Source organism: Staurois parvus, unplaced genomic scaffold, assembly GCF_062004578.1.
Source record: "Staurois parvus isolate SC_StPar_1 unplaced genomic scaffold, SC_StPar_1.0 ptg000387l, whole genome shotgun sequence".
Classification (NCBI taxonomy): Eukaryota; Metazoa; Chordata; class Amphibia; order Anura; family Ranidae; genus Staurois; species Staurois parvus.
Genome location: NW_028318183.1, coordinates 5,379,570 through 5,399,308, shown reverse-complemented (window position 1 = coordinate 5,399,308; position 19,739 = coordinate 5,379,570). Strand labels below are relative to the sequence as shown.

At 42.3% G+C, this 19,739-nt stretch overlaps 1 protein-coding gene across 1 annotated transcript in view; it reads left to right on the top strand.

Moving 5' to 3' along the window:
- The window catches only part of ATP8A2 (ATPase phospholipid transporting 8A2), an 870,132-nt gene that overhangs the window by 636,286 nt on the left and 214,107 nt on the right, over nucleotides 1–19,739 (top strand). The window contains exon 30 of the mRNA XM_089685820.1: nucleotides 6,747–6,825. Coding sequence (XP_089541946.1) covers nucleotides 6,747–6,825 — 79 coding nt within the window. The remainder of the gene's footprint in view (nucleotides 1–6,746; nucleotides 6,826–19,739) is intronic.

The following is a 19,739-nucleotide window of genomic DNA, read 5'->3' as shown; positions in this document are numbered from 1 at the left end:
CAGAGGGGGTCAGTGTTCCCCCATCATCCTGTGATCCTCCCCTTGCTGTACACAGCAATGAATCCTCAATCATGATACTCATAGCTGTGGGGACAAAGGATAAATCCACAGAAGACTTTATTCCACCAGGGTCATCCTCTGACCCGTGCCACACCCTTCTACTCTGTCCTCCTCAGCAGAACATCTGTCAGCACAACACCTGAGCTCCTCTGGGCCAACATCAAACCTATCAGCCTGGAAGTACTCAGTGATTGCAGCTGCTGAGGTGGAAGACACTGATTGGGCCAAATTTGCCCAAACATCCTGCAGACTTCCCTCTGCAACACACAGAAATGAGTCTGCACTGGCAGTACCAGCGACTGTGGTGACAGAGGGGAAAGTTACAGGAGAAAGGTTTTCACTAGGGGTTGTCCTCCGACTTACGTCACACACTTCTACTCCGTCCTCAGCAGAGCGTCTGAAGAGACACACCTGAGTTCCTCTGGGCTGGCATCAAATGTAACAGCCCCTGGAAACTCAGTGCCTTCAGCCACAGCTACTGAAGGAGTAGAGTCAGAGTGAATCAGACTTAAACCCTCATCCTGGGGTCCCTCCTCTGTGTTCCATTGCCCAGGATCCAAAATGGCATGACTGGTATCTGTGGGGACAAGGGAGCGGACAAAAGAAAACTTCATCCCACAAGGGGATAGAGGCACACAACACTGGTCTTTACCAAGACTTACTGAAACACAATGTGCCTTTCCCCCGGGAACTTCAGAAGAACATTATGTTTCTTTTCATATGGGTACAAAACCAAATTCCTCTTGTCCATGCAACCCCATCTGGGGGGCACCCCGAGTCACCACTGCAGCAGAGGGAAGGTCTGCCTTGCACATGTCATTACATTTGGCATCACATAAAACATTATCAGTTGCAGAGTCATCTGTGATTTTAAACTCTTCTCCAGGCCTTGACTCCAGACATCCACTAGAGCCAGGCCCTGGTACACAGTCCTTCACCCCCTGACCCTCCCCAGAATTCCCAGTGTTCATGGAGTCTTCAATCAGTCTTTTACATGAGTCCAGGGCCTCAGGTGGTGAGGTAGGTTCTGGGGGGCTTGATATGGCTCATAATGGGCTACCAACCGTCCCAGCTCAGTACCCAATAATACTCTTGTGGGAATGGCATCTGTTACACCCTTTTCTCTCATTCCTCTCCCAGCTTCCCAGTCTAAATAAACACAGGCCGTGGGGACAGCTGGGTTGATTCCCCCAACCCCCTTTACAGTCATGGTCTTACCAGGATGAAGATCCTCAGGGCTCACCAGTTCTGGATGCACTAAAGTCACCTCCACTCCACTGTCCCTGAGGCTGAAAGTAACTTTGCCACTCACAGTGACAGGCTGCAGGTTATCGGAGAGCCCTCTTGCATTCCTGAAAACACACAAAACAGTAGACTCTGGGTTGGTTGTCTTGGTAGGTTGTGGGACAGCCTTCTTTTTCTCAGGGCAGGATACACTAAGATGACTTATCTGGAGGCACAAGAAACATCCCCGGGTATCCACAGTTGTTGGGGTGGCTCCTAAATGTCTGGATGCCTTGGTCTTCTGGATGTCATGAGAAGAGGGGCCAGTTGCCTAGCCTCCTTTCCAGCTGGGTTCAGTAGTCCTCCGGGTGACAGGCATTCTGTTAGCCGCATAGGAGTCAGCTATTTCTGCTGCTTGATCTACTGTCTTGGGATCTCGGTCGAGTACAAACTGCCGGACCTCAAAAGGACATGTCTGTAGGAACTGGTCCTTAATCATTAGCTCCTGTAGGGCTTTAAAGGTGCTTATGGACAGTCCCTTTAGCCATTGCTGGAAAGCAGTGTGCTGACTGCAGACGAGGTCCGAGTAGCTGTCATTAGGACCTCGCTGCAATGTCCTGAAACGCTTGCAGTACACCTCTGGCGTGAGCTGGTACCGTTTAACAATGGCCTGTTTAAGAGTCTCATAGTCCCTTTCTTGGCCCTCTGGAAGACTCACAAGCACATCCAGTGCCTTGCCTTTCAGCCCTGGTATGAGGTACTGTGCCCATTGCTCCTTGGGCAGGAGGTATTGACGACAAGTCCTCTCAAATCCTTGTAAAAAAGTGTCCATATCACCATCAAGGTCCATGGTGGGGAATTTGTCCAGGGAAATTCTGTGTATCCGTTCTTCCCTGGACTCAGTGTTACCAGCAGACCTGTTCTGCTGCAGCCAGAGTTTTTCTAGCTCCAGTTCATGTTGCCGTTCTGCTTCCCAGTCTTCTCGCTTTGCAGCTGCTTGCCAGTCCTCTCACTCTGCACTCTTGTCCTCCTGCTCTGCTTCCCAGCACTGCTTAATGAACTGGAAGCGTAATGTTTCACTGACTGGGCCCAGCAGCTGTATCTTAGCCTGCAGGGACAACAAATGGGCTTCCAATTGGCTCTTCCGGATGTCACCACGATCCACATCTGGTGGCGGGGAAGGTGGCTGTTCCTCTGGGGCATCAAGGTCCACATCCTGTGGCTCCATATCCAAGGGTAGCTCCTCCTTGTCTTTCTCGACCAGGGCGCGTATCATCTGCTCCTTCGTCTGGTCCCTTGTGGTCGGAATACCTCTGAACTCGCACAGATTCATCAGGTCATCTCGACTTTGCTTCTTGTAGCTGATTACTGTCTCAGCCATTTTGCCAAAATAAAAGATGGAAAAAGAAAAACAAAGAAGGGGGGGAGCAAATAGCAAAAAGTATGTCTTCTACAAAACAATAATTATGCACTGAGTGAGCTTCTGTAGGTCAGTCACTTCTACCAAGCTTCCAACCTTTAGTACACAGGTTAAATGAAAAAACCATGCACTAATGTACTAAGCAGATCCCGCACGCTGCCGCCAATCTGTCACAGATCACCCACACTCCACACCCAAAGCGACTAGCTAACCGAGGCGCGCACATGCGGTCGTTACTTGGGGGCATGAGGGAATAAAGGGGACTTAACTTTGAATATATAAAACAGTATATAAGATCAGCCGTGATACCCTTTCACAGCCTGCACTACCTTTGGCCACCACCAGATGGAGACTTCACTCCAATCCAGCTGGTCGACCATACACTAGCAGATACAAATCTTATATACAATCTGATGCACTGATTAGAGTTGAGGACCAGCTTAGTAATTACACACCCTTCTAAGGTCCCGCTAGCTACCTACAGCTTGAACCCCGGTGTTAATCACCCATCCACTGTCCACACACCCCCCGCACCAGACACTCCACAAATGGTAGCCTGACACCACCCGACAGTTTATCCGCAGAACAGTCTACTGGGGCACCCCACACACAAAGATCTCCGTCTGGCCGATCTGTTACCTTTTACAATGTGCACGCAATCTGCCCACACACAGTGCAATTGCATACAGATTGGCAATGAGCTTGACCGAGCGTTTAAAGGCACTAAAATACAATACAATCTAATTTAATACAATCTAATCTCTCCAATCTAATCTCTCCGAAGATATGAGCACATGCTTAGATACACAGAAGTCACTAATTAATTTTAAGATTTAATTTCCCGAAAGTGGGCAGTACATAAAATATAAAAAGTTACAGGAATACAAAAAATACAAGACACACAAATGACTATTCACTATAAAAATGAAAAGGGAATAAAAGATAGAAGTAAAACGTTACCATTATTTACCCTGCGATTGGAGCAAGTCAGAGAATCAACAATCTGTTGGCCGATCGAACCAGCTCCATACGAATAGCAAATGTCCCAGTGTCTGGGTACCCCATTTATGGGGATATGGACGTAGGCGGGACATTAGTCCTCGGCCAATTGACCATGGGGGGGGGGGGTTCCTGTACCTGCCCACAGGATGTTCTGGGTGTTGACCTGCCCAAGTTCAATCGGGCCAAGACCGGCTTGAAACACCAAGTCGGGGATTGGATTTCCGACACCAGTGCATCAGTCCGATCGTGGCAGTACCAAACACCATTCGACTGTCGCTATTCAGCTCCACCTAACCATTTCCTGCATTTTCCTGGCCTTCTGCCTGAACCACAAATATGATTTTTAGTGCCGATGTAGCCTACAGAATGCCCTACAAGAAGGGAGCATGTTCATCTCTCTGCAACTAATATTTTAGCTTTTATGAGAGATTAAACATACCCCTTTTGATGTATGGATATACCTTTAGCTCCCTGCTGTCATGAAGCCGGAATGTCTGGAGCTACTTCCTTTAAACTGGTTTCACCAGAAGGTGACAACCTTATTATCACAAAAGGTGTCACATCCTGGAAGCCTGGCTTTTCAGCCTAATTGATGCTAATTGTACCTCATTTCCCCAATGACAAGGACTGAATATACATCCTTAATGACAATGGAATGTCCCTACAGAATATACATCCTTAATGACAATGGAATGTCCCTACAGTTAGGATTACATATTGCTACTGATCACATCTTATCTACTAAAATCTGTACATTTATGTCACATGCACGTTACATCATTCACATGTACGTTACACCAGGTATCACACATGACCTGTTAGGCGATTAGAGCTAGGAATGAAGAGCGTGCCATAAAACATCTATTCCACATGTAACAATTCCGCATACAATTCATAGAGTTCAACAGGAACTGGGCACATTAGTATTAGGTATATATTTGAATAGAGCATATCATGCTAAACTAATCAAGGTCCTACATGACTATATTAGCACATAGGAAAGGGAAGAAAGCAGTCTCTTTCCTCCTGGGTGACAAAGGTACACTGTGTTTGGTATCCCTGGGTTTGAAATATAATTCTGAATATTAATCTGCCAGTTGCTAGAATACCACCTGCACATATTGGAGGTTATTAATATTAGTATGAAATTGTAGTTGGGACTTGATCATAAACTTAGTGACCACCTAGCACCCATCCCCTAAACCAGATGATTGGTCAGTTCTCAGGCAACACCCCTTTAATATCATAGAAAAGGACTGACAGGCCTGGTGAGGGGATCTCTCATTTAACATCAATCAAGAAATATCTTAACAGACTTGAGAGCCAAGGCAACATTTTTGCTCAGATAATTGAACTCTGCTAAACCAGGACTTTGCAAGTATTTTGCCTTCTTAACTCCTTTTTTTTATTTCTCTGTTGCTTTATTGTTCTCTTTATGTCTTTGTAACATTTTTTTCTGTAAATATTTTATTTACACCATTTTGAACTTTTTAGCAATAAACCCTATTTTGAAAAGTGTTGAAACTGTCTCTAAAGCTTTTAATGCAAACTAAAGCATCCTTGTCTTTGAAGAGTGCTACTGTATACAATAATCCTCTGAATATACCTGTCTGTGGTGACAGTGTGTGTTGCAGACGCTTATGCTAAAATCATAGTGCTAAATGCTGGGATTTGTGAGTTTCCTCCTTCTCTGTAAAAAGGCGGCGGTGGCAGTGTGAAGGGTTAATTGCATAATTAACCTAACCCAGTAACAATCACTCTCAGGCTGCTAACACACAGATTGTGGTCCCGTGAGCTGGAAAATCTTTGTGCAGGGTGCAGCTGAGAGTGGCATTGTTACGCAACTGACAGCGCCCTGTGAGATAGGCTGATCCTTTGTCACGAGTTGGTGAGAAGGGCAGAGGTCGGGTGCCAGGTTCCGTCACAGAGGATTCTTCCCACATAACCTCACTGTAACAGGAGATTTTTCCTACTTAATCCCTATGTAACAAGGCACTGACCACCAATGTAAGGAGTCACTTTTTCAATGACTACCTTTAAGGTTCCATTTGCACAGGTTCCTGCACCACATAGGTGTGAACGGAGTCTAAGTGAACCCCTACACTGACCACCAATGTAAGAGGGTACTTCTAGACAGCCACCAACATAAAGGATCAGTTATCCAATGACCACAAAAGAAAAGGGTCACTTCAATTTTCATTGTCTGTGTTCTTGAAAAAAAATTTTGTCATATAGAAGATTGGATGTTAAAAAATATTCAGCCACAGGTATCAAATACCCTAGCTATTTCATATTTCTTATTTCATGTTTTATCATCATATTTACAGGTCATGCGTAATATATCATAAACTGTAGATATCATTTTTAGCAGGGGTTCCCAAGGGTGTGAACATTTTTCAAGGGTTCTTCTGGGGAAAAAGGATTAAGAAATGTTTGTCCCAACATGTGCCTGCTCTATGTCAACTCCAATGTAACCTAAGCCAGATATGCTTGTGTTATTTGGTGGTTTTATTGAATTGCTCAGTTCAAACTGATCACTAGATTGAGATATAGAAAGAGCTGAAGTTATATTCTCATGAAGAAGAAGAAAAGGAGAAAAAGAGCAGTTTATACATGACCCCCATAATGAGTAGGAAAGTACTCAGAGACCAACAATTTTATTTATTACGAAAAATGTTACAGTAAATAACATGCTCAGTAAACCATTCTGTATTTATTGCAAGATTAATGCATACCTTATATGCGTAACATTTAATGAACCTCTGACCTTTTATATTATTTTCATTTAAAGGAAGATTACACTTGGAGAACAATGAAGTTCTTGTTCTTTGTATTATGTAGAATACTTCATTTAGAATTGGTTGACAGCCCTAGTAGATTAGCAGGAATGAAAATAGATCCTAGAGAAGTGAAACGATTGTCTTATCACCATCTTCCGGAACCCAGGAACACCACTGATTGCTCATTGTAACATTGATCACTTGTTGAGACTCAGTCAGGTGTTAAAGTTAAAAGATATCCCTGTTCTGTGTTGTTTTAGGTATTTTGGGGTCATTGTATCAATGCGTTGGTCCACTCGTTAATCCTCTTCTGGTTCCCACTGAAAATGATGGAACACGGTAACTATTTTATATTTCAGTTTTCTGAGAAATGCTGCTGAATATCTTTCTGGTACAGTTGTAGATTTTATTAGCAGACATAGCAGAAACTGGGGTGACGGAAGGTTGAAGACAATGCTTGTGATTGACAGGCCATTAAGTCACATTTTTACCCAGTTCTTTGAATCATCAGTTGCTCTTCAGCGTTGTTTTACATTTAACTTTTTGCACTTTGTTGACTTCTGCTACTTTATAACTTTTAAGTGCTGGAAAAGTCTGCCTTCTGTTCTTGCAAAGTATACTCCTTCCCTGGGAAGATGAAGAATGGAAGTAAAGTTATAATGACAATGTGAGACATTGTATAATATATTGAGACCTTCCTAGCAAATTCACAAACTATGTCAAATCCAGTGGAAAAGTACCTGGGCAGAAGAATGATAAGTCAATTGGTGAAGTTACATTTTTATAGGCAGTCCACTGGACATTGTTCTTGTTATTGATAACAACCAACTAAACATTTGTTCTTACATTTCAGATGTATGGGCCTATTTATGAAGGGTATAAATTAAAAATTAGAAGTGGCCCAGTAAATCCAAAAATAAAATATAATTTATTTTAATTCCAATTTAATTCATTTTAATCTAATTTCATTCCAGTTGAATTTAAATACAGTCTCCTTTAATTCCAGGATATAATGCAACAAAACAGGAAAATACCAAGGGCTGAATTCCTTCCCAAGGCACTGTACATATACCATTGAAAATGTTGTTACATCCGTTCAAAAAATACCCGTTGATCCTGTCAGAAATTCAGGGCTGTCCCGTGCACTCTGAGGCTCCATGCACACTAGCTTAAAAAATGCCAGTGCTTTTTGCAGAAACCTGGTTGTGAGGTTTTTTTTGTACTAGTGTTTAGGAGCATTTTTTTCCGACAGAAATATGCTCTCAAAAACGCAAAACATAGAAAAAGAATTCTGCCACTAAATGCTAAGCTTAACAAAACACCTCTAGACTACTTAATGTACATGGACACATAACTTTAGCTTCATAATAATTTCTGCCTAGCTCACTTTCTTGAACTACAACACTCCCCTCCCTACCCCTAGTGTTGTGGAGAGGGATTCTGTAGTTCAGAAGAAGACAATTTCAGTTCAGGGAAAGCACTGTATTATTAGGAAACAGGAAATTAGGCGTCAAATGCAATTCTATCAGGATCAAGAGGTATTTCTCTGAACTTGCAAGGGCCTAAAACCACTTCAGCTCCAGCGACATACCTGTACATCCCTGGCATTTGAGCCTTTGTACTGGGATGAGGCCTGCAGCTGAAGGCATCATCCCAGTACTGTTATGTAGAGCCAAGAGTTGGTGTGGTTATCGGAGCTGATAAATAGCAATGCGAAGGGACGTTTCCCCCACCCTCTGCCTTTTGCAGCTTTAAAAAGAGCTCCTGTCCCACAAGGTGTCCCTAATTGACCAACCGGCTGATCATGGAGCTGAACATGAACTGGATCAATAGTAAATGGGGTTCAGCGAGCGCTTGCAAGAAAACAGCAGGTAGTGCACTAAAAAGGGAACCATAAAACCTTCCAAGATAAACATAAAATATGTAGTGTAGCAGTGTAAACAATCATAAAATTGACATAAAATTGACAAACACCTCTATTAAAATGCATATAATCGGTCAAAGATATCTGAATAACCAATATTACGTAAAATAAGGTATATAAATGGTGACAAATAGTGTCCTTAACGGCTGTGAAGTGGTTAATTATACAAAAACACATCCACTAAATCCGTGGTAAGCAGTACTATTGAAAGTCCAAAGAGTGATAAAGGTGATGGAAGCACAAATAGACTGAGAGAAGGTGACTTGATTTAATCCCAGTGACACATACCATCTGGTGTCGTGCAGGAATAACGGATAAATTGCACACTCACCAGAGGCGCAATATAAATGCGCGTTTATATCATATGTAACAGAGGTCCCCTCAATCCTGGGTAGGATGTAGCCTGGAATAGATAACTACTCAGTGGATAATGGAACTTCTAGAGGTCCCCTTTAAGGCCTGGCTATAGACGGGGTCTGCTGGATACAGCTCTCCTCTGGGCCCTGGGATGGTCACCTGGGGGTCCTGGGGGGTTAAATGCTCGCTCCTCTGCAGCCACTTCCACCAACGTCTCCTCTCTACTTTCTCCCCCCCTAGGGAATGGATAACTCCCCAGTAGATAATGGAACTTCTAGGAACTGGATCAGCTTTGTTTGACTCCGTTAAATAGTAAGCCGGAAGCATGATCTAATATCACTTCCGGTTTACTCGGAAATACACGGCACCATTTACAAAAAAACAACAAAAAATCTTCAATCACACCGATCCTGGTATGATTGAATGCTTTTAAGGGCAGAGGAGGGATTTGGAATCTCTTTGACCCCAGATCCCTCCGTAAAGAGTGCCTGTCACATGCCTGTTGCTGTCACAAGGGATGTTTACATTCTTTGTGACAGTAATAAAAGTGATCCTAAAAAAAATTTAAAGCAATAGTGTAAAAATAAAATTATTTAATTAATTTGTAAAAAAATTAAAGTGCCCCCGTCCCCCTGTGTTTGCACGCTAAGTTGAATGCAAGCATTATTAATATTATTATTATTATTATACAGTATTTATAAAGCGCCAATAGTTCGCTCAGCGCTGTACATTATAAATCAGTTCTGCATGCACACAAACAGTTTTCGTCTCACACATGGAAGGTATCGCCGCAAAGATCAGATCATGAGCAGTAACTCTAGCACCACACCTCCTCTGTAAATCTAAAGTGGTGACCTGTAAAGGCCTCTAAAGCATTGCCTATGATAGTAAAATGTATGTCGTTTGCTGCAATTGCAAAGGCGGATGTAATTTTAAAGCATGACATGTTTGATATCTTTTTACTTGGCATAACAATATCTTTTATCTTTTACAAAACATTGGGTCATGTATTTGGTTTTTTTGCATCAAAATTCAGAAAAGTGTCTTTTTTCCAAAAAATTGTCTTTGAAAAATCGCTGCGCAAATACCCTGTGACATAAAAAACTGAAAACAGACCAATTTATTCTCTAGGGCCTTTGCTTTAAAAAATAAATAATGTTTGGGGGTTTTAAGTAATTTTCTAGCAAAAAGTTCTGATTGTTACTGTATATGTAAACAAAAGGTGCCAGAAAAACCCTGGTCTGGAAGTGAAACATGGGAAATGTGCATGTATTACAGAGATTTACTGCATAGTTTTTTTATTTTTGCAGTTAAATAATTTAATCTATTAGGCTACTCTTTACAATTAGCTCTTTCCTAGATATTGAATTCAGTTGTCTGCAATCAACGGTAAAGTAGAACTATAGGCAAAACTTTTTTTTTCATTTTGGATAGAGCAAGGAAGGGTTATAACCCCTGTCTGATTTTTTTTCTTTTCGCCATTTGTGTCCCATTTCAACGATTTACCTTCACTTCAATAGCCAAACAGATAATGAGAGGAATTACCTGCAATTATGGGAATCCCTTGGGGATCCCCAGGTCATCAGAACTAGTGTTCCCATTGGAAGATTTCCCCTCTGTTACTTTTCTGGGACCAACCCACAAATTGGGATTTTCTTTACTTTCACTTTCAATGATAATGGTAAAGAGGACAAATAGAGAGGATTAATCTACTTAACAGGGGCACAGACAGCAATAAAAACTGACAGAGGTTCCAATCCCTCTCCACTCTATCCAAAACATTTTAAAAAGTGTTGCCTTTTGTTATACTTTAAAACTGGGTATACTCTATTTATTACAGGTACTTATATAGTGTCTTCAATTTATGCAGCGCTTTACATATTTATTATACATTCACATCAGTTCCTTTCCTCAAGGGGCATGCAATCTAAAGTCCCTAACTTACATTCATACATACACACTAGGGCCAATTTAGTCAGGAGCCAATTAACCTACCAGCATGTCTTTAGAGTATGGGAGGAAACCGGAGTACCCAAGGGAAACCCACACAGGCACAGGGAGAACATGCAAACTTCAGGCAAATTATGTTGGGGTTGGGATTTGAACTGACGTCCTTATTGCTGCCAGGCAGAAGTGCTAACCACTGCACACTCTAGCAGAATTTCATTTGACGTTCTCCATTGTAAGAACATTTGTTCAGTTTTGTAATCATTAGTGGGGTCAAATCAATGTTCGTTTTCGACCACAGTGATGAGAAAATTCAAAGGAACTGGATGGAAAACTTTTCTTAAATTTCACAAGTGTGAATTTCTAACAGTGAATGTGGTTTTCATATAGTTAAGTCCAAACTCAAATGCTAAAAGCAAACAAAATCTTGAACTACTTTCAAATGACATTTAAACGTACTGAGAATTTTTTTGTAAAAATCCTGTTAATGCATACCCAACCTAAGCGGGTCACAGTCAGTTTGTTGTTCATATTCCTTCATGTAAACAGTGTATGATTATTCTATGGAGTAGCAGGAGTGAGAGCAACTGGCAGACAGTCAGGTGGGAGACAATGGCAGACATTCCAGTAGGAACAATTGCAGTTTCCCTGAGGATTTGTTAACAAGGGGTACCCACTGAGATAAAATAGCCATCAAATATGGGCAGAAACAGTTGAATTAAACAGCTGTCAACTCATTATTAAAGCCATCTTTAAATGGTATGATTTGACATGTCTTTTAAATACCTAAATAAGTATAAATTGTTATTGCAATTAAAGTGGTTCTAAAGGCAGAAGGGTTTTTTTTTACCTTAATGCATTCTATGCATTAAGAAAAAAAAACATCTGGGTGCAGCTGTCCCCTCAGCCTCCCTTATACTTACCTGAGCCCCATCATCATCCAGCAGTGTGCATGAGAGACTCTCCTGGGTCTCTCTCTCCTCATTGACTCACACTGCAGCGGGAGCCATTGGCTCCCGCTGCTGTCAATCACAGCCAGTGAGCCAATGAGGAGAGAGTGGGAGGCGAGCCGAGCCACACTCTGTGTGTGAATGGACAATGTCCATTCACAGGAGCATGGCTCAGGAACAAGCCTACTTGAGTGTCCCCATAGCAAGAGGCTTGTTATTGGGGACACTTGGCAGAGAGCAGTAGCCAGGACTGTCAGAGGGACCAAAAAAGAAGAGTATAGGGGCTGCTCTATGCTTTGTTTTTGTTTTTTTCATTTTTTTTTTCGTTTTTTTTATTACAACCTTTACAATCACTTTAAAGGATAAGTTCAGCTTCGGAAACATGTTAAATATTCTACCTGTTTTTAGGATGAAACATGTAATGTTCCCACTCCTGCAGCCTCTCCCCAATCCCCGCAATCACTGTGAGAGCAGGTCGGGGATCTTCTCCCGGTACCTACTGTTATGGCCATGTCATTCATTCACTGAGTTCTGTGAATGAATGAACTACGAGTACCGACAGCCTTTGCAGCTTTCGGCTTGTAGTTCTTCTTCTTATTATTATTATTATACAGGATTTATATAGCGCCAACAGTGCTTTACAATAGATCTTAATGAACTAGCAGGGTGCTGTTGAGCGCTTTAGGTAGTTCATTTATGCTTCCTGTCATTGTGTAACTGTCTGCTTTTATGAGGTACAGACAGCTTACACTGACAGTCTGCAAGAGCCCTGCATTGCTTTACAGGCTGCTAATAAAAAATAAATAAATGGCTATTTTTTTACCTGCAAACAGATGTGCATTTTTTTTAAGGTGAACTTATGCTTTAAGTGGATATTTTGCAATAGAGTTAGCTATAATATTATAGATAACAAACTTAGTGGGTGATAAATGAAATTAATGACATGCTTTGCTTATCAGAGCAGGAACTGTCTAAGCATTCAGCATTATCATCACCTCAATGTGAACTTGGATATGTCCCTGCAAATCCACTGATACATTCTTTGTCCTCTGCTTATCCACTCCTTTACAACTCGTGATTGAGATTTATGTGTTTTGGAAGGCGTCCTTCACTGAGAATAGGGAAGAACTTTGTCTCCTAGACAAGCAATACAAGCAGAGCAGAGAGTAAAGATTCGCATGCTGGAACCCAGTCAATGCAATACATCAAACTTGTGTAATCATTGTATTCCTATGTACACTACATGGATGCCTAAATTTAAGCACAATAAATCATAGTGTGATTTGCAATGTATGACAAGCCAGTGATGGCGGGGGAACTGTAACACAGAAATCACTGATCTTCTTGCCACATCCCTGTCAATGATCACATTTTCAATGAGTAATTACTTAGAACAAACAAAGACTGCTGTTCTAGCCAGAGGGAGAAAAATTTGACAGTGTAATGCATTTATATACAAAAAATCCAAAACAGTATATTTGTATAAATTCTTTCCACTTTCCAACAAATGTTACAGATAAATGTTTTAAAGAATTAGGCTGGCCATACTCATAGCAAGTCTCTAGCAGTTTAAAGTTACAAAAATTTAAATATCCCTGTCAGGTATATTTATAATCTGGTGGTGGTAAGTTGCCTTGGTCTGTAATTGTGTGTGTAACATAAAGCTTGCGATTGAAAATTGCTAGTAGACTGTCCTATATTTGGCCATTATTGGGGGACTCCAGCCTGACCCCAGCCCCACTCCCAGTCTGAAATGAAAAATGAGCAAAAGCATATCCCTATATAGTGTGTACTTGCATCAATCCAAAGCACTGTGATTTCTGTCTGCTGTCTGCATGAGTCACTTCTGAGAGGTGATTCCAACTCAAAGGGGTTCAAAGGGATGGAGGAGGGGAGCTCTAGCTCATAACTTGTGATTGTCAGCCTTAGCATTTCATGTTCCTCTATGACAGGGGTATTGAATTAAATTTCAAGCATGTCCGGTCACTAAAATTTTCTTCTGGTTGAGGTCTGAATCTCATGTTTGTGCTGTGACTCAGAGCATAGTCACTGTATGTCTATAAAAAAATGAGAAATGTACAGTTTCCATAGCAAGGAGGGGTGGGTGGAAGGAAAGAAGTGAGGGGTAGGTGGAAGGAAGGAAGGGTGGGTGGAAGGAAGGAAGGGAGGGGTGGAAGGAAGGAAGGGGTGGATGGAAGGAAGGGGTAGGTGGGTGGAAGGAAGGAAGGGAGGGCGGGAGGGAGGGGTGGGTGGAAGGAAGGGAGGGAGGGGTGGAAGGAAGGGAGGAGTGGGTGGGTGGAAGGGAGGGGTGGGTGGAAGGAAGGAATGAAGGAAGAGAGGGAGGGTTGGGTAGAATGAAGGGAAGGGTGGGTGGAAGGAAGGGAGGGGTGAGTGGGTGGGTGTACAGAAAGAAGGGAGGGGTGGGTAGATGGAAAGAAGGAAGGAAGGGAGAAAGGGGTAGAAGGAAAGAAGGGAGGAAGGGAGGGGTGGGTGGGTGGAATAAAGAGAGGGGTGGAAGGAAGGAAGGGAGGGGTGGGTGGAAGGAAGGTTATGTCAGACTCATGTGACTCATTCAAATGCATCAGAGCTGTCGTCTGCTGTGTTCAGTTTCCCGATCACACCTCCTCTGAAGCTGCACAGACTGGAGTGTGGGCGGGCACAGAGGGAGGCAGAACAGATCCAGCCTCTCTCCCTTCTTCTCCTATTGGTGAGGAGGATGGGGGGAGGGGCTGGGCATTGAGAAGAACACAATGGCGGTGGGAGGGAGAGGGGGCGGGTGGTAGAAAGAAAACTGAGCCATCAGGTATGTTCTTTACAGCGGTGGGGGCAGTGACAAGCAGCGATCTCCTGTATGGCTTTCAATAAAGCAGCTGGAAGCCGCTTTGCCTCCTTTCCCTCCCGCGGCTTCCAGCTGCTTTATTGAAAGCCATACAGGAGATTGCTGCTTGTCACCGCCCCCACCGCTGCACCTCCCACACACCCCTAGTCCCGGCACTGCTCGGCAGGGATGGTTGGCAACTCTCCTCTGGGGGGGAGTTCACACCCCCCTGACTTACCCCTTATCTATGCCCCTGCTGCAAGGGGTGGGGTGCACACTGTGATGTCATATTGCCGTGACGACCACCCTGCTCAGCAGCAGATCTGTCATTGCGGGCTGCCGGTCCAGAAGGGAGCATTGCTGGGGCCATTCTCGGACCGCTGTCCTCCATTTAGTGACCCTTGCCCTATGATTGTAGAAAGGGGTGTGTTCATTTCCTCCACGCATGTCTCAGATTACAGTCAGCTCTCCTCTCTATGCCCCATGCTCCATGCCCCTGCCTTCTGACAATCAGAAATGCTGTCTAAACTATGTGCTTTAGAAGGCTGTACAGGAGAGAGGGAGGCAAATAACCAACTAAAACTTATGTAGGAGGATTTGTTTCATCTCTGTGTATCGCTTGAAGCTACTCACTTCAGTGAGTATATGTAAGGGTTTACAACCTCTTTAAGTAAATCAACCCCAATAAAGCTATCTGTGCTGTCACCTCCTGTAAGCATGTTTACAGTGTTACACTGACAGCACTGTACAATGCAATAGAGCCTGACTGGCTACACTAGGGATTATAGGAAGCAGATACAAAAACATATTTGATGTGTTTATCATAATTGAACCTATTTAGCTGTTGCTGGCAGCTCTTCTTAGCTTATGATTAACACATACTCATTTGACCATTCAGTTTATGCATTTTGCAATAATAAATATTGGTACTGCCTAATATTACCTGCAGAAAGTACAGTAGTTCTCTGCAGCTCTGTACAGAAAAGGGAATTCTTCCTTCATCAGACATCTACTGCAATACAATGTCAGCTGAGTCAAGGAGTAGCAGAGCAAGAACTTTGACCTTTTCTCACCTTGTGTATTTATCAGTGACTGATCTGCCAGTGTGTAGGCCACCTTTTGACTTTAGAGCAAGAAAATGTTCAAAAGTGTTTTCTAGAATTCCTTCCCCTAGTGTGTTATTAATATTCTCTGGCTTCCCAAGTAGAATCACAAAGCCTCCATAACAACATACAATTCACTTAATTGCATTGCAACCTTATAGGTTTCTAATTACCTAAGTTTCAAGAATAAAGATAAGAAAACTGTCTCTTGAAATTACAGGCCAGTTCATTAAATCATGATGCGTTCCACAAAAGCTTGCAAAATAGTTCTTTCTCAGCAATGTAATTATGTACACAAAGAGTCAAGCCTCATCAATGCATGCTTCTAGCTATGTCAGTAGTATTACATTTCACTCCTTTCTTGAGGGCTCCACTGAAATAAGACATCAAAATATTGGAAGACAGTCTCACAATATGATTTTACCTGGATATGTGATATCTCTAAAAGATGAAGGATGGTAACCTGTAAACACCAAATATAACCATAGACATAAAATGGTTAACATGATGAAGTTGGTTGATGATGACCATTAGTGAGGAGGTCTTTAGATAGTGGGAGATGAGTGGTCTCTCCAAGATCTCTGTGTCTCTGACCTGATGCTTTTTTAAAATTATTATTATTATACAGAATTTATATAGCGCCAACAATTTGTGCAGTGCTTAACAATGTAAGGGCAGACAGTACAATTACAATACAATTCAATACAGTAGGAAACAGAGGGCCTTGCTTCTTACAGCTTACAATCTAAAAGGGAGGGTCAATTGATACAAATGGTGATAACTGTGGGTGTGAGCTGATGGAGAAAATAAGGTACAGATATTAGGTAAGGACAGGAAAGTCTTGCCTGAGAGATATGTTTTCAAGGATTGTCTAAATGTAGACAGACTAGGAGACAGTCAGACAGATTGGGGAATTCCATAGGATGGGAGAGACTCAGTAGAAGTCCTGGAGGTGCGCAGGAAAGGAGGTGACAAGGGAGCTAGAAAGCAGGCTATCTTGGGAGGAAAAAAGAGAACGATTTGGTTAGTATTTTGAGACTAGGGTAGTGATGTAGCTGGGGGCTTTGTAAGTTGTAGATGGCTTTGTAAGTTTTTGTTAGTATTTTGAATTTAATTAGTTGGGAGAGCGGAAGCCGGTGGAGAGATTGGCAGAGAGGAGTAGCAGATGCTGAACGGTTGGTAAGGTGAATGCTTTTCTACCCAAATTACATTCACTTTCATTGGCTAGTCTTGATAGGGCTTCCAGCACTTGTTAACCGCTTCATTAACTTGTTGTTTTAAAGTTAATTCTCACAGACATCTACAGGATCTGCCATTCCTCAAAATGATCACACACCTATGGTACTCACTGTTGCAATTAAAACTAGTCCAAGAGGAGATAGTGGTAGAGGGGCGCTGGATGTGGATTTTCACACGTTATCAAAATGTCAACATAGTCATTACTTGAGCCCATTCAGTAGCTCACCAAAAAAGACAGAGATCCCCCAACAGAGGACATTCACCCAAGTTGATAAATCCAAGGGTCAAAGAGAGCATCAGATGAAAAATCCTTAGGAGTCCAAAATCTTTATGATTCAATTGGTTACAACAAGCTGGGCAAAGGACAGGCCCTGTTTGTTGTAACTAGTTGAACACTAAGGACTCCTAAGAATTTTTCATTTGGCTCTCTCTTTGAAATAACACTATCGACACTGCACTATGGAAGGATTGGTCCTCTCTCTACTGAGAAATAGAATTTTGGAGTATTTGTCTGTCATGCTGGAAATTCTATTTGACCCCATGTTCAGCCAGACCCCACATCTCATACACAGACAAGGATCGAGTCTTGTGGTTGGGCATACTTGGCCCATGGCCCATAAACAATTATATACATATGTTGGAGCTCTCTTATCTACTAAAGAATTCATATTTTTATCTGTACAGTCTTGAGATTTTTCAGTGCCCTGCCTGATAGCACGTCCAGCTATTTTCTCTGCTACATTTACGCAACAAAGCTAGGTCATGTCGCTATCCCAGTTTGTATTTGGACAGTGCAGGAGCAGCATAAAACTGATGAGGTCATCTCTTTTCTTCCTCGTTCTGAAAGAATGATCCTTTGTCTCATTGGATCCTGGTTCTGCCCTCTCCCAGTTTGAGTTCCATACAAAGGATTAATGTGGATGAAACCAAGTCAAAGTCTAGTATTTATATTATTTTTTTAAATACATCCAATGACTTTTAATATATACCTAACCGCATTAATGCAGTGCTTTTTTAAAGTATAACCAAAGGCAAAACTTTTTTTTATTTAGTTTTGGATAGAGGGGAGAGTCCCTGTTGGGGAGATTCACCCTCTCTATTTGTCCTTTTTAACTTTAACTTTCAGTGATAATGGTAAAGAAAATTCCAAATTTTGGATTGTCCCCAGAAAAGTAATAAAGGGGAAGTCTTCCATGGAGGACAATAGTTCTAGTAACCTTGGGGTCCCCAAGAGATTCCCTTAAATAGCAGACATTTCCTCTCACTTCTTGTTTTGGCTATGGGACAGGAAGTGAAGGTAAATCACCCAATGGGACTAAGATACCATCCGTTACTCTATTCAAAATGAAAAAAAAGTTCCACTTTAATATCTACCTGGAGCTCAGCTTTAAAAAGGCAATTCCTGACAACAAGTGAAAGCAAACAGTGTGCTTCTGATGCTATCCTTCAAAGAGCTGGAAATTTCACCCAATTTATTTTAGAGAGCCTTACTATTTGCCCTACTTTCTGGAGTGTGAGCTATGACGTACAAAGCTGTCCACCATACTGCCCCAAATTACATCACCGGCCTGAAAACCAAGTACCACCCAACACGCACACTCTGCTCCTCACAAGACCTCATTCTCTCTAGTTCCCTGGTCTCCTCCTCCCATGCCCACCTCCAGGATTTCTCCAGGGTGTCACCCATCCTCTGGAACTCTCTGCCCCAACCCATCAGACTTTCACCTACTCTCCTCTCCTTTAGGCGTACCCTGAAAACCCACCTCTTCAGGGAAGCCTTCCCCACCCCCTGCTAATTTGCTGACCTCCTCCACTCTCCCTACCACTCCATCCCCAACAGCTATCTCCTCCTGTGCCACTATCCCCTCCCTCCTAGATTGTAAGCTCGAAAGAGCAGGGCCCTCGAACCCCTCGTGTATTGCATTGTATTGTTACTGTGCTGTCGCATGTTCTGTCCCCCTTTGTAATGTACAGCGCTGAGTGAACTGTTGGCGCTTTATAAATACTGTATAATAATAATAAAAAATAATAATATGTAACTTCCTTTGTCTCTGTTTCCTGCATCACAAGTCACATTCATACTTCCAAAATGGGTTGAGTATAGAAGATTTGGAGCCTTTGTCGTTTTTTTTTTTGCTCTCTGTGACTCCCAAAATATTAGAGCAGTGTTTCTCAAACTTTTTTAAGTCAAGGAACCCTCTAAACATTATGGACAGTCCTGAAGCACCCCATTTTAAAATGTAAAAACCTATTGTAATAGTTTTATATAACGTAACAACATCCACACATGTAGGACACCCAATGTTAGAGGTGATTTATTCTTCCAAAGCAAATACACTTTTGCACACTGGTACTAATTAGTTTTCCAATGTTTCTCTTCCCCTTCAGTTTTTCTCCATTACTGAGCTAATGAGAGGGACAGGGGAGAGTCAAACAAGGTTACTGTGCAGGCAACGACATTCTCCTTATCAACTGATGATGTCATTGGTTGTCAGGATGCTGACAGCTAGAAGGTTGTAATAGTGCACAATGAAAATCTGTAGTTTTGTGTAACTAAAAGGCAGACTTGTTCCACCCGCTGCCATGTATACAAGTTATCGGCAATATTTAGACAATTTGGCAAGGAACCTCTGAAGAAAACCTCAAAGCACCCCATTTAAAAAAGGCTGTATTAGGGTGTAAATGGGTGTCACCGGCACAGAAAGTTTGATGCTCTTTACCAAACAGGGGCACAGACTGCAATAGAAACTTGGCAGAGGGTTTTTTTTACCCTTCCCCTCTCTGTTATAATCTAGAATAAAGCTCAATGGGAGTTGGGCTTTCATTTTTTTTTTCAGGAATGTATCTCAAGTATTCCTTGGCATGAACTAAAGGGATGCTAATAACATCCTGTGGGTTGACAAGACTTTACATTC